The sequence below is a fragment of the Pteronotus mesoamericanus genome, unplaced genomic scaffold (assembly GCF_021234165.1).
Source record: "Pteronotus mesoamericanus isolate MK-2021 breed Mesoamerican mustached bat unplaced genomic scaffold, CSHL_Meso_final contig_221, whole genome shotgun sequence".
In the NCBI taxonomy this organism is placed as follows: Eukaryota; Metazoa; Chordata; class Mammalia; order Chiroptera; family Mormoopidae; genus Pteronotus; species Pteronotus mesoamericanus.
In genome coordinates, this window is record NW_026555092.1 from 4,765,776 (window position 1) to 4,779,420 (window position 13,645).

General features: G+C 43.8%; 1 protein-coding gene across 1 annotated transcript in view; it reads left to right on the forward strand.

Annotated features, from left to right (window-relative positions):
* Window positions 1–211: 211 nt before the first annotated feature.
* The window catches only part of MAN1C1 (mannosidase alpha class 1C member 1), a 127,842-nt gene continuing 114,408 nt past the window's right edge, over window positions 212–13,645 (forward strand). The window contains exon 1 of the mRNA XM_054571757.1: window positions 212–1,716. Within this exon, the coding sequence (XP_054427732.1) occupies window positions 1,174–1,716 (543 nt within the window). The 5' untranslated portion in view covers window positions 212–1,173. The remainder of the gene's footprint in view (window positions 1,717–13,645) is intronic.

The window sequence follows — 13,645 nt, forward strand, 5'->3', positions numbered from 1 at the left end:
GGACGTGAGGCCATTGGCCCGGCTGCGGCGCCGCTGCCGAGGTGGACCGTGGGCGCGCAGTGGGCGTGGCCTGAGGGCGTGGCCCTGTGGGAGGCGGAGCCACGGGCGCTGTCTCAGTGAAAGCTGGGGTTGCGGCGGCGCGGCGGAGGCGGCGGAGGCGGCGGGGTGGTTGTGCGCTCGTGTGGGACGCAGGCTCAGCGGCGGCGGTGGTGGTGGCGGCGGCTCATCCTGCGGCGGCAGTGGCCCGTCTGGAGCGGCTGCTGCGAGGACGCCAGCTGCAGCGGAGGAGCCGCAGCCGGGGCTGCGCGCTCCACGGAGCCGGCGGGCGCCGGGAACAGGTGATCCCAGCGGGAACCCGGAGCCCTCCCGAGTTGGCGGGGCGAGAGCCCGCACTCCCGGGCGCAGCTGCAGCCACCCCGCCGTTCTGGTCGTGGACAGCCCCCGGCTTTGGACCCGGGCTCGGGCATCCCTCCGCTCACGGGGGCCCAGGAAGCCCTCTGCCCCGGCAGGCTCAGAAGTGCCAGCTCCCGCTGCCCGGCGCTCGCCCCGCGGAGGGGCAAAGTTGTGGACGTGTTCGGATAGCTGAGTCCGGGCGCTGTCGCGACCTGGCTGGGTCAGCGCGCTCTCGGAGCGCCACTGACTCGCCGGCCCCGCCACCGCCTTGCCTCCCCCCCGAGTCTGCTCCCTCTGGGAACCGCTTCTGAGGCTGAAACTTTGGGCCAAGGGGCTGAGGGCGGCTCGGCTCAGGGACGAGGCCTGCGGGCGTCCCTCTGCGTCGATAGCCCCGGTACGGCGGACGGCATGTGACGGCCCCAGCAACGGCCGCAGCGCGGGAAGGCGCGGGCCCCGTGGGCTCTGGCCGCTGCAAGGAGGAACTGCGCGGCCGGCCCTTGCGGGCCCGGGCCCTGAGCCGTGCTGCCCAGCTCGCCCGGGCCCGGCCAAGGCCCCTGCGTCCCCCGCCTCGGCGCGGGAAGACACCCTCCAAACTCTGAAGGAAGTTCAGCCTTCAGAGGCCGTACCCGACCGGCCAAAACTCTCAGGGACCACCCCCACCCCGGGTGGCGCCCCTCGTCGATCTCCCCTAGCTGAGACCCCTGCTGAGAAGTGCCTGGACTCTGAGAGCCTCAGGGGCCCAGTTGCAGCTGACTGTCCCCAGTCCTGTGCCAAGCCACGATGCTCATGAGGAAAGTGCCCGGCTTCGTCCCGGCCTCCCCATGGGGGCTGCGGTTGCCGCAGAAGTTCCTTTTCCTTCTCTTCCTCTCAGGCCTCGTCACCCTGTGCTTCGGGGCCCTCTTCCTACTGCCCAACTCCTCTCGCCTCAAGCGCCTCTTCCTGGCCCCCCGGACGCAGCAGCCCGGCCTGGAGGTAGTTGCCGAAGTCCCCGGGCAACCCTCGGCCCGAGTGCAGGAGTTGCCCCCTAACCCAGCCCCCGCTGTGCCAGCCCCGGGCAAGGACGACCCCAGCAGCCAAGCCAGGACCCGCCGCAGGAAAGGGTCGCTGCGGCGTACCTACCCCACCGGGCCACGGCAGGAGGCCACGGAGCCCAGGAGCAGCGGCCTCATCGAGGCCCCCAGATCCCAAGAGGGGAGCATCCCATTTAGCTTTGACTTTAATGCGTTCAGGAGCCGCCTCCGCCACCCGGTCCTCGGGACTAGAATCGATGAGAGTGAGGAGCCCCAGAGCCTAGTTCGAACCCAGCGGGAGAAAGTCAAGGAGGTAAGAACTCCCCCCACACCCCCCAAGGAAAAGAGCCTGTTGTATTTCCATCCACTTTCCCTGGCCCCAGTCACTCTGATCCCTGGTCTACTCTAGGCCCTCCAGGTACATTCTGCACGCTCTTTTCTCCTCCCAAACTTCCCGTCTTTATTCCAACCTTGCTCACTTTGCCACCACTGGGTTCAGTTAACGATCCCCCCCACCCCCAACAGATGGTAGCTGAACCACTAGACCAACTTTCCTCCACCCCGACTCTGGTCTTTCCAGTCCAGTCCCCAACCCAGGTGGGTGGGTTCCACTCCTTCCTTTTGTGTAGTTGCTGGTAATAAATTCGTGCAGTCTCTAGTAAAGTTCTTAAATGGACACCAGGTCTGCTTGCATGGGGTCAAGGGCCATGTTCTTTCTCACTGACTGGATATCCTTAAGTCCTGAGTTCCCCCAAACCCCTGTAGGATCTGCTACCTGGAAACCCAGGATTTGGGGGGTATTTGGTGTCCTACAAGTCTTTTGTAGCCAGCAATCTACAAACCAGAGAATGTTGTGCATTCTTGTTAACTCTTTCTATTGCGCTTTGGAGCAGTTGCACACAATTGCATGTGGTGCAGGAAGAAATGATCAGTAAGGTGGTAGCAACATTACAGAAGCTTCAAGGTTATTGGTTTAATGAAGCAGGTCTTGGACTTGGTCCCTGTGGGAATTGTACCAGGGAGGAATTTAGAAGGATCGCTTTGAGTCTAGTCTTAGTAAGAAACCAAAAGCAAATGCAGCCTCACCATGGCTTGAAACTGTTGCCAAGCTGCCACTGGTACCTAAATACTCGGCTCTACCACTGTTAGAGCTGCTTGGGTGAGGTTTGTGCTCAGCAATGCAGAGAGGCTGCAGTGACACCCCCGGGCCACGAGGGGGCTGTGGGCAAGCAGTGGGCGAGGGTCTTCTCCCTAAAAAGGAGTGATGCTCCCCCGACCCCTCTCCAGGGACCCAGGAGGAAAGGACTGCTTCTCTCTGTACTTCTTCGTTTATTACAAAGGAGTCAGCAGGTCTGCTGTGATTTCCAGGGGAGCAGGCAGTGAGGGTCAGGACCTGTCCCGCCAAGACCTCCCCAGCCCGTAGAGAGCTCAGTTGTCCTCCTCTCTTTGTCCAGACAACCCTCCCTCCCAACTCTCACCTTTCCCCCACTTTTTTTTTTTTAGTTTTCAAAATTTTTTTATTGATTTTAGAGAGAAGGAAGGAAGGAGGGAGGGAGGGAGAGAGAGAGAGAGAGAGGGAGAGAGAGAGAGAGAAAGAAAGAGAGAGAGAAAGGATTTGTTATTCCACTGTTTATGCATTCATTGGTTGTTTCTTGTACGTACCCTGACCGGAGATCAAACCTGCAACCTTGGCTTATCAGGATGATGCTCCAACCAACTGAACTATCCAGCCAGGGCCTTTCCCCACTTTTTCTCTCTGCTGCTTCTCAGCCCTGTTTGGAACTGTGTTAACTAGCAATCACAGGACATTTTGTGACTTCAAGATCGGAAGCCAAGATGAGTACTTGTGTGTGTGTGTGTGTGTGTGTGTGTGTGTGTGTGTGTACACACTCTCAACTTCCAAATTCTTGTTCATATCTCAAAGGTTAAGCGAAGGAAGGCTGAAATTTGCTGTAACTAAGGAAGAGCCATCTTTTTGGTTAAGAAACTGTTATTGAATACTCACTTGGGCCACCCACAACTCCCTTCCTCAAATCTGCCTCTGGCAGATTAGCCCTTTCTGCCCTTTAGACCTCCTCAGAGGGCAGTAACCCTCAGTGAAATCACATATAATCTGCATGGATGCGGTTTTTCATGGGTTATCCAGAGCTGCCATACATTTTCCAGAAGGATCTCCAAAGGATTAAGAATTAACTACTGTGCTCTTCAGAAGAGGTGCTTTCTACTTTTGTGTCTAGATATGTGACCCATCATTGAAGCCTGGGTTTGGAAGTCATGGTGGACTGGCAAGTGGGGACTTGGCTTTGCCCCTCTGTACAAAGACAGCCTCCCTTGCTGACGGAGGCTATGACTGTGACTTGCTGCAGTGGCTGGAGGGTGGAGGGTGGTGGGAGGTGGGAGGTATGGAGACTGCTTTGCAGGTGGCTGTAAGATAACGTGATGGGCGGAGGTCCATGCTGGGTGCCAGACGTCTGGATTTTTCTATCTGGCATCTCGGTGTGCCCCAGTAGTAGCTGGGGGCCTACTTGGGTATACCTAAAGTTGATGTTTAATGTGCCCTCTCTTACTCTCTTGAAGACCTTAAGCTCCTTAGAATGGAGAGCCCTGAACTATATAAACGATTATGTTTTGAAGCCTATTGCCTCATCAGGCTTCCTGAATTTGGACCCTAACCCCCTCAGCCTTCCAAATAACCTGAATAATGTGAGGCAGAGTTTTTGGTTTAGTTGTTATCCCAGAGTTACCTTCCCCGGTGTCCCACCTGCTATGGAATGCATATGACTAATGCTAGAGAATGTCTTTATTTCCTCCTCATTTAAATTTCTATCTGTGCCATGCCCAGGGGTGGATCATTTCAGAAAGGTGCCTGTTTTAATAAAAGGGACTGTTGCTTTCCTCTCTGGCTTGTTTATTTCCAGACATGGATTGATTAGACCCCAGGAGCAGAGGGGGAGCTAGCGTCAGATAAAAAGGGCTCTGTTCTTATAAGATGAGCTTTTTTAAAGTGAAAGTAAACACCAAGAGAGAGTGATAAATGGGAGTGAATGCAGACTGAACACCTGGGTTCTAGATCAAGGAAGAATATTTCTAAACTTTCTAGTTTGAGAGATGGACATGAGCACAAGGTCTGTGCTGATAAGATGGGATAGAGCTGCATGTTCTGGGTGTACATGCATCAGGAAACAATGTCAATAGAACGAACTATTTCTCCTCACTTTGCTATTTTGGAACTTTGGAGGAAACAATGTGGTGGAAAGGGGAGACTCAGCAAACATGGCCTTGACACTTTAGCTCAACTGTCAAGCTGTCAGGCGCCGGGAAAGCCACTTCCTCTCCTTCCTGGACCTTATTTTTCCTTATGTAAAATGGGGTGAGGGAAGGGAGAATAGGCTGGTCACATACACTCTTGCTTCCAGACTTGGCCTCTAAGCAGACTGCCAGTCTGCTCAGGAACTTCTCAGCAGATGGGCTTTTCCCAGCTCTCTACTCAACATGTCTTAGTTCCATGAAGTCAGGGACAGTAGTGTGTTGCTGTTGACGGTGGCGATGTTCATTGTTGTATCCCTAGCACCTAGTCAAGAGTAGATATTTATAGAGTTAAGTTAATTATCCCTATCACCCATATTGAGTTAGAGGTGGGATTGAACAGTGGCATATTCTCAGTTTGGGATGCCAAAGAGTAAAAGGTTGGAGAAGATATAAAGTGACTAACATTCCTCCCTTTCATATCCGATGATAATATAGGAAATTATTGTTAAAATTATTATAGAGACCGTGGCCATATGTGGGTTTCTGATGGATTTATGTTCAACACACTCTTTTCACTCATGACAAGAGTTGAGAGTATATAGCTTGTCAGGATTACATCCCAATGAAAGGATTCAAACTCTCCTGGTTCCTACTAATGACGGTACGTTGCTGATCTGGGGAACCTCAGTTGTCACTTCCAGTGAATGGGGCTTTTGTTGAAGGGAATTGGGCAGTCTGGGACAGGAGAACACAGCACTGGAGTGCGGCTGCCCTTAGCCCATATGAAGGATGTGGATTAAATTTCACCTTCATCCTATCCCCTCTGGCCTCACACACCACTGTATGCGGCAGTTCTACTTGCAGAATCCAATCTGTGTTCAAGTCCTAGCCACGCCATCAACGTCGACCCAAGGGGAAAATTCCTGTTTATCACTGCACCTCAGTTTTCATGGTAAAGTGAACAGGCTGTCATTTACGGAATTCTTCTCTCTCCCTTACTCCTACCTGTTTACTGTTTGGTTTACAGATCTGATTTGCCCGAACACCTAGAACAGGGTATGACACCTGGTTGGCTCAGATATTTGAATGAGCGGCTACAATAAAGATTTATAAGCAAGCAGTGAAGGTTGCTGGTGGCAGAGGCTGGCCCTTCTTCCCATGGTACCTGATTCTGAGTCTCAAGAGTAGGGGGCCACAGCAACGTTTGGGGGCTTAGCAGCTCCATGTCCCAAGAGGTCTTTTAGAAGTTGCAGTGATTTCCCAAGTACAAGTTTAACTCTAAGGGAGTAGGGAAGAGGCAGCCATGAGTAAGATCCTTTATGCCTGGGTAACAGGCATCTGCAGGGAGTCCGAGTCGCCCTGGAGTGCCTGCGATTTGGCAGGGAGTGCCCAGGCTCTTGACTTCTGTGCCTGCTGCCTTAAGCCTCCAGAATTTCGCTGGTAATGATATGTGGCTATGTCTGAGTAAGTCATCTTGGCAAATGCTCTTTGCTCCCCATTAATGGGCTGGTTCGTTAGTCATGTGTGGTTTCGCTGTATATCTGATTTATCTCTGCTAGTGCCAGGGCCAGGTAGGAAAATTAAAAGGCTTTGTGTTCTTTATAGCATGTGAATCTGAGCCTATGAGATGTTCAGGATAATTAATATTAGGAACACCTCAGATTGAAATAGCTTTCCTTTGAAGGGCTCTGTTTAAGTTGCAAATCCATTGAATATCTTTTCCCCCCATCCTTCAGTTTTACTCTTGTCCTGCTCTATGATACATTTAACACAGATAGAAAGACTGGCCTATAATAGCTGGACAGGTCATTTGGGAGAGTCTTACATCCCAAGCCCAGCCACGTATCTCATCCTTTTTCCTTAGAGCTGAGTACTGTAAGGAAGGCTTAGAACTTGTCCCCACCAGGTATACAACTTAACACCCACAGGTTGGGTGGATCTGTACTTTTATTTTGAGTTGCATCATCACTTGAGAGAATCAGGCACAGACATTCCAAGAGCAATTGCTTCTCGGGCCTCACATCCCTAACTGTCTTTAATGTTTGGTCTAGAAACAAATAATACAATGACTTTTAAAAGTCAGCTGCTTATTTCACATTGTAGTTAGCAGGGGGGTAAGGATACAGATTCCCCTGTGGTTTTCAGAGTGACTGATTTACATCCAAGCTCAAGAAATGCCTTTTCTCTAGCTTTCCCCGAAGACTGATCCATTACTCCACCAAAAATAAATATTGTGATATATATCACGCATACGTTGCTCAAAGGGACTTACATCTTTTCTGTTATTGAAAAAAATAAATCAGGCTTGCAGATTGGAAAGCCGCGTGCAGGAGAGCTGTTTGGTAACCTGGGTGGGCGCCCAGCCTCGTGGCACTGCCTCTGCCTGGGGGAGGTGCCTGCCTCTGCAGCCTAAACCGAGTCTGTGTTAAGGGAGGTGTTGGGGGCTTTAGGAAATTCTCTACATCCCTGGCTTTCACAGGCTAGGTCAGGAAAGCCTCAGCGAAGAAATGACTGACAGGATTCAGAAGAGCAATTGCCTCGGGTGAATTCATGGGCATTTATTATATTTCTCTAAAAAGGGGCTATGCACAGAGCAGGGATGAATGTCATAAAGCAAGGCTTATTATTATTATTCCAGCTCTGTATACCTGCAGTCCAAAAAAAACCAGGCTCTTTCAAACAATAATCCCTGGCTCTTGATTTCCCATTACCCTGGGGCCAAGGCATTGTGTACAAGTGTTTGCATAATTTGGGGAAAAGAAACAATGGACTTTCTTAGCTCTATATTCTCACAGCAGATGACGGTAAGAAACAAACTGGAGGCTCAAAGAATTTTGAGGACTCAAGGACCTAAGTCCCTTCCCTCCCCTCTCCTTTGCCCTCACTCAGCTCTGGGAGCTAGTTAATACCTGAGGCAGCATTTTGGTTCTTTAAATGCAGAAATCGCTGTAAGCCACACCTACTTTTTGGTTTCTCCATCCCTAGAAAGAACAGAAGCCACGGAGACCAAAGCTGCAGGCTGTGGCCTCAGTGTGGTGGCCAGCGGTAGGTGTTTCTTTCCGTGAGAAAGCTGTCTTCTAAGGTTTGGGCTGAGGACTCCCCAAACTAGTCAGTCAGGTGGTCAGAATAGCTTGTACTATGAGGGGGTCTGAGTGTTCTCTTAACTCTGAATTTTCATTCATTGAAGACCAGGGCAATTTTCCATCTATTTCAGTGCAATGCCATTAGTGGTAACTTCTACAGAAGAAACTTTGGCATACTGATTCGTATGATAAGCGATATTTGTGCTATTATCTGGCGTGCTTTGGGACTCAGCTGCTCCACAGGTGAACCTTGTAGGCAAACAGTTTTCACTAAATAGCAATCATTTTCAGTGACTGGATAATAGATTTGCTCCCTTCCTTCCGCCTCTGCCATGACTCGGTGGTGTCTGTGCAATCCACTGTGCAATACAGCAGTGTTCTGTAGGGCCTGATAAGGTGTAGAGATATGACTGTCCTCTCCAGCGCCTGTCCCTTGTGTTCTTTTTTTTTTTTCACAACAACCCTGTGATACAGGTACCATCTACTTATTTAACTATAAATATAATTTCTATATATAGCAAAATGCACAGATCCTAAATACGTAGTTTGCTAAGTTTTAACAAACACAGAAAGCCGTTCCCCTATCATATAAACCCCTCCCTTATCAAGATATGGGACATTTACATCACCTCAGAAAGTTCTCTCTGTTCCTTCCCAGTTAATCCCCCATTGTCTACCACCAACCACTGTTTTGGTTTGTCACCTGAGATTAGTTTTGCCTGTTCTACAACTCCATATAAATGGAATAATACAATATATGCTTTTTGGGGCAAGACTTCTTTCATCCATGTAGTATCAGTACCTCATTCCTTTTTATTGTTGAGGTGTATTCCATTGTATAAATAAACCAAAATTCATTTATCTATGTACCTGTTTTTGTACTTTTTGGTTGTGTCCAGTGTTTGGCTATTATGAATAAAGCCTCTTTTGTGTAACTATTTTATGTTTAACGTTATAAGAAACTGGAATACTTTTTCCAAGTAGTTAGACCATTTTATACTCCCACCAAAAAGGTGAGGCTTTTGCATATGTGGCAACACTTGGTATTGTCCAGCTTTTTAAGTTTAGCCATGCTATGTGATATGCAGTGATATTTCATTGTGATTTTAATTTTTGTTTTCCTGTTAACCATTGATAGTGAACATCTTTTTCATGTATTTTTTTTTTTGCCATTTCTGTGTCTTCCTTTTAAGTGTCTATTAAAATATTCTCTCCTTTTTGTTAAAAAACAGGCTGTTCATCATCATATTGAATTCTAAAAATTCTTTACATATTCTAGATATAAGTTCTTTTTCAGATATATATGTATTTGCTCCCATCCTGTGGTTTATCTTTCCATTTCCTTAATGATGTCATTCAGAGAGCAGAGGTTTTACATTTTGATAAAGTCCAATATATCAATATTTTCTTTATTATTTTTTAAGATTTTACTTATTTATTTTTAGAGAGAGGGGAAAGGAGACAGAGAGGGAGAGAAATATCAGTGTTTGAGGGATACATCGATCAGTTGCCCCTCTCAGGCCCCCAACTGGGGACCTGGCCTGCAACCTAGGCATGTGCCCTGACTGGGAATCAAACCTGTGACCTTTTGATTCACAGATTGGCACTCAATTCACTGAGTGACACCAGCCAGTGCCAATATTTTCTTTTATGGTTATTTTTTCCGTGTGCACTAAAACAATCTTTGCCTCCCCCATGATTATAAAGATAGTCTCCTTTTAATTCCAGAAGCTTTATCATTTTAGTTTTTACAGTTAGGTCTCTCATCTACTTCAAATTGATTTTTGTATATGGTGTGAGGAAGGGGTTAAGGTTCATTATTTTCCATTTTGATGGTCCAGTTGCTTAGCACTGTTTGTTGGGGGGAAAAAACCCTTTATTTTCCTTGTTCAATTTCTTCAACGCCATGTTAGATGAACTGACTAGGGTCTGGCAGAAGTAACACCTGCTAGAGCATGGTTGGTAAGGTAATAATATGGTATAATAATTTATAGTTTTAATTTGAATTTTTCACCTGAAGTGTCACATGGTGTGTTTGACTGTGATATTGTTATGTTACAAAATTACATGCACATGATTTTGTAATAAAAGATTTTGTAATTAAAGGGACGTTATTTGTGCCATGCCCTGTGTATATGTGGTTCTGTTTCAGAACTCTTCTGTTCTATTGATTTATCTTTATTCCAATTCCTACTGTTCCAATTCTGGAGTTTTATAGTAAGTCTTAAAAATAAATCATGTGATTCATCCACTTTTGAATTTTTTTCAAAGTGGATTTGGCTGTTATTTGTCCTTTGCATTTCTGCACATATATTTGAGAACGTTTATTAGTGTCTATGAAAAATCCTGGTGGGACTTTGGGTTCTCCTTCAATTTATGAATCAAATTGGGGAGAATTGATATCTTGACAGCATTGGGTCTTTTATCCAGGGTCTCCTTCCATTAATTTAGATTTTCTTTAACTTCTCGAATAATGTTTTATAGTTTTCAATATAGAGGGCTTAAATATCTTTTCTTAATTATATCTCTAAGTATTTTATATTTTTATGCTTTTGTAAATGGCATTCTTTAAATTTTTATCTTTCAATTGTTAGTATATAGAAATACAATGGATGTTTTGTATATTGACTCTATATCATGTGACTTTATTGAATTAATTTATTAATTTTTTGTATATGTTTTAGGATCTTTTATGCATATAATCATGTTGTCTATGAATCAAGACAGTTTTACATCTGGCTTTGATAAAGCATTATGTTGACCTCATAAGGTGAACTGAAAAGTGTTCTCTTTTTTCTATTTCTGAAAAAGTTGTGGAACTCTAATATTACCTCTTTCTTAAATGCTAGATAGAATTCGCCACTAAAACCCTGTAGGCCTAGCAGATTTGTGTGTGTATGTGTGTGTAACTTTAATTTATTAATTCCATTATCTTAACAGATATAAGGCTATTTGAACTTCTATATTTTGTGTCAATTTTGTCAATTTTACTTTCAAGAAATTTACCTTATTTATCAAAGTTGTGGAATTTGTTGGAATAACATTGTTTTTATGATTCTCATTTTCCTTTTAATGTTTGCAGGATCTATAGTGGAGTTCCCTATTTCATTTTCAATATTAGTAACTGATTTTTCTGTTTTATTCTCAAAAATAGTTTAGTTAATAGTTTATCAGTTTTACTGAACTTTTCTAGGGATTGACTTTTGATCTTATTTTAAGTCATTTTAAAATTTTATTGATTTTAACTATTTCCTTCTTTCTTCTTACTTTGGGCTTAATTTATTGTCTTTTTCTAATTTTTTTTATCTAGTCTGACAATCTGCCTTCGTCCAGTTACCCTATTCTAACCTTTATTGTGTTGTCATTACCTATTTTGCTTCTCCATGTTATAAACCTTGTAATACACTGGTATTATTTTTCCTTCAAATAGTTGATTTTCTTAAAGAAATTAGTAAATTAGATTCTTTTATTTGCCCACATATTTACTGTTTGTAGTTTCTTCATTCCTCTCCATCTCTTCTTGTATGTCTGAGTTTCTGTGTAATAAAATTTTCTCTTCAGCCTGAAAAACTCTTAAACATTTTTGGTAGTATAGTTCTGCTGGTAACAAATTCTTGCAGCTTTGTTTATCTGAGAAGGCCTCTATTTTGGCTTCATTTTAAAGGATATTTTTGCTGGATATAGAACTTTAAGTTGATTTTTTTCCCTTTCGTCACATAAAATATCCATTGTTTCATAACTTGAATTGTTTCTGATGAGAGGTTAGAATATATTCCCTTGCATATATTTCTACCCTTTCTTTTAATGCTATTAAGATTTTCTCTTTATCTTTGGTTTTCAATAATTTGACTATGCTCTGCCTAGGTGTGACATCATTATTTATCCTTCTTGGGGTTTGTTGAGCTTCCTGAGTTAATATTTTTTTTACCAAGTTTGGAAACCTTTTCTCCCATTTTTCTTTAATATTTTTTACCCCAATATATCTTTTTTCCTTTAGAACTCCAGTTACAAGTAAGTTAGATTCCTTGATATTTTCCTAGAGGTCACTGAGTCTCTATTCATTTTTTTTCACTCTTTCTCTCTGTGCTTCAGTATGGGTAAATTATATTAACTCACCTTCAAATTTACTGAACTTTTCTTCTCTAGTGACCCATCTGTTATTAAGCTCACCCAGTAAATTTTTTATTTCGAGTATTTTTTTTTTTTACTTCCAGAATTTTAATTTAGACCTTCTCTTTGCTGTCTTTGTTTCTCCTGTATTTCCTATCTGTTCATTCATTGTTTCCATATTCTCCTTTAAACGCTAAGCTATTATATATATAAAAAATATATATATTACATATATTTATAAATATATATTATATATAAAAATATATATTTATATATATAAAAAAGTTGTGGAACTCTAATATTACCTCTTTCTTAAATGCTTGATAGAATTCACCCACTATAATATATATATAATAGCTTTTCAAAAAGCCTTTGCTATTCCAATATCTTTATCATCATTGGATCTGTCCCTGTTGACCATTTGTCTCTAGGTTATGACTCACATTTTCCTACATTTGTCTACTTACTTTTAAAATTTTATGACAAACATTGCGAATACTGCTTTTTTGAGATTCTAGATTTGTCTGCTTTTAAGCAATTTTTTTCCCCCTTCTGTTAGACTGTCAGCTGTCACTGCTTTCAGCTGTCAGGATACCTGCGTCTTGCTGCTTTATTCTCTACTCTTCCTATTTTACTGTTTTCTAACCTATAGTTAGCTAGGAAACCATTCAATCTAGCTTGTTATCATTATATGTAAAATAGAAATGAGCAGACTTTGAGTAGCTCTCTAAAGACTCCTGAATCAAATGCACAGACATTAATGTATGTTTTTTAGTGTAGTTTAGATATTTAAAGATTCTTATTCATTTTTGGTAATTGGTATTAGATGCATGAACTATAATTTTGTCTTGCAGCATACCCTGAATAGAGACAATATTCTCCAAAAGGCTCCTAATTTTGGGGTGATGTCATCTTCAGTTATTTGTGCATCGTTTGCTTTTCTGCTCTTAGATGTTAGAAGAAATATTTGTTGGTATTTGTGATGTTCCAGCAGCTGCCATTAGGGTGACTTTCCTCTCAGGAATTGTTAACATGTCCAGTATTTTCTCTGGCTCCTTGCCTTAAGTCTAATGATGATATTTTAAAATTTGGTTTGTAAATCCCCACATTTTAAAAAGAGAGAGAGAACTGTTTGGGTAGGCCAAATGGCTGAATTGCTGCTCAGAAGGAAGCCGAATGTATGCGACTGAAGGATTTCCAAGGTGTACCTGTGAGGTCTGAGCTCTTATTTCCCCTTGTTCAGGAAAGTTCAGACTGAAATAAATGTAGTATCTTATTGAAAAGATACTTTAATTGAATTTGTTTCACTGGGATATGTGGGAGTTGAATAAAAGTTATGTCCCTTATTTAAGATCCTTCTCCCCATTTTCACTCCGACAATGAGCTTCTCAGAGGTTAAACCTACACTTTGCCAAGTAAACGCTGACCTCCTAGGAAGACATTTTGGCACCTTTTTGTTTTTCTCTACTTGTGTTCTTGACCTAAATCAGCAAGTCTTCCCTCTTTCCAACTCTTCAGAAGACACTCCCATGTCCGCCCACGTCACACCTTATGGAGTTCTGGGGTAGTCCTGGTTTTTAATTATAAGAACCGTGGGACGACTTTAGCTTTTGCTTTCAGAACTGGACCTTTTAGAAAACAGCCTATCAAATACAATCAATTTTGCTGCCAGAATATAAAGAAACCATCTGTAAGAAAGACTTGTGTTTTGACAGAAAAATAGAAGCCCGGTCTAAAGACTTCTAGCAGTTTCAGATACAGGTCCTCCTAGGTGCACACTATATAAGGGGGTGGAGACTT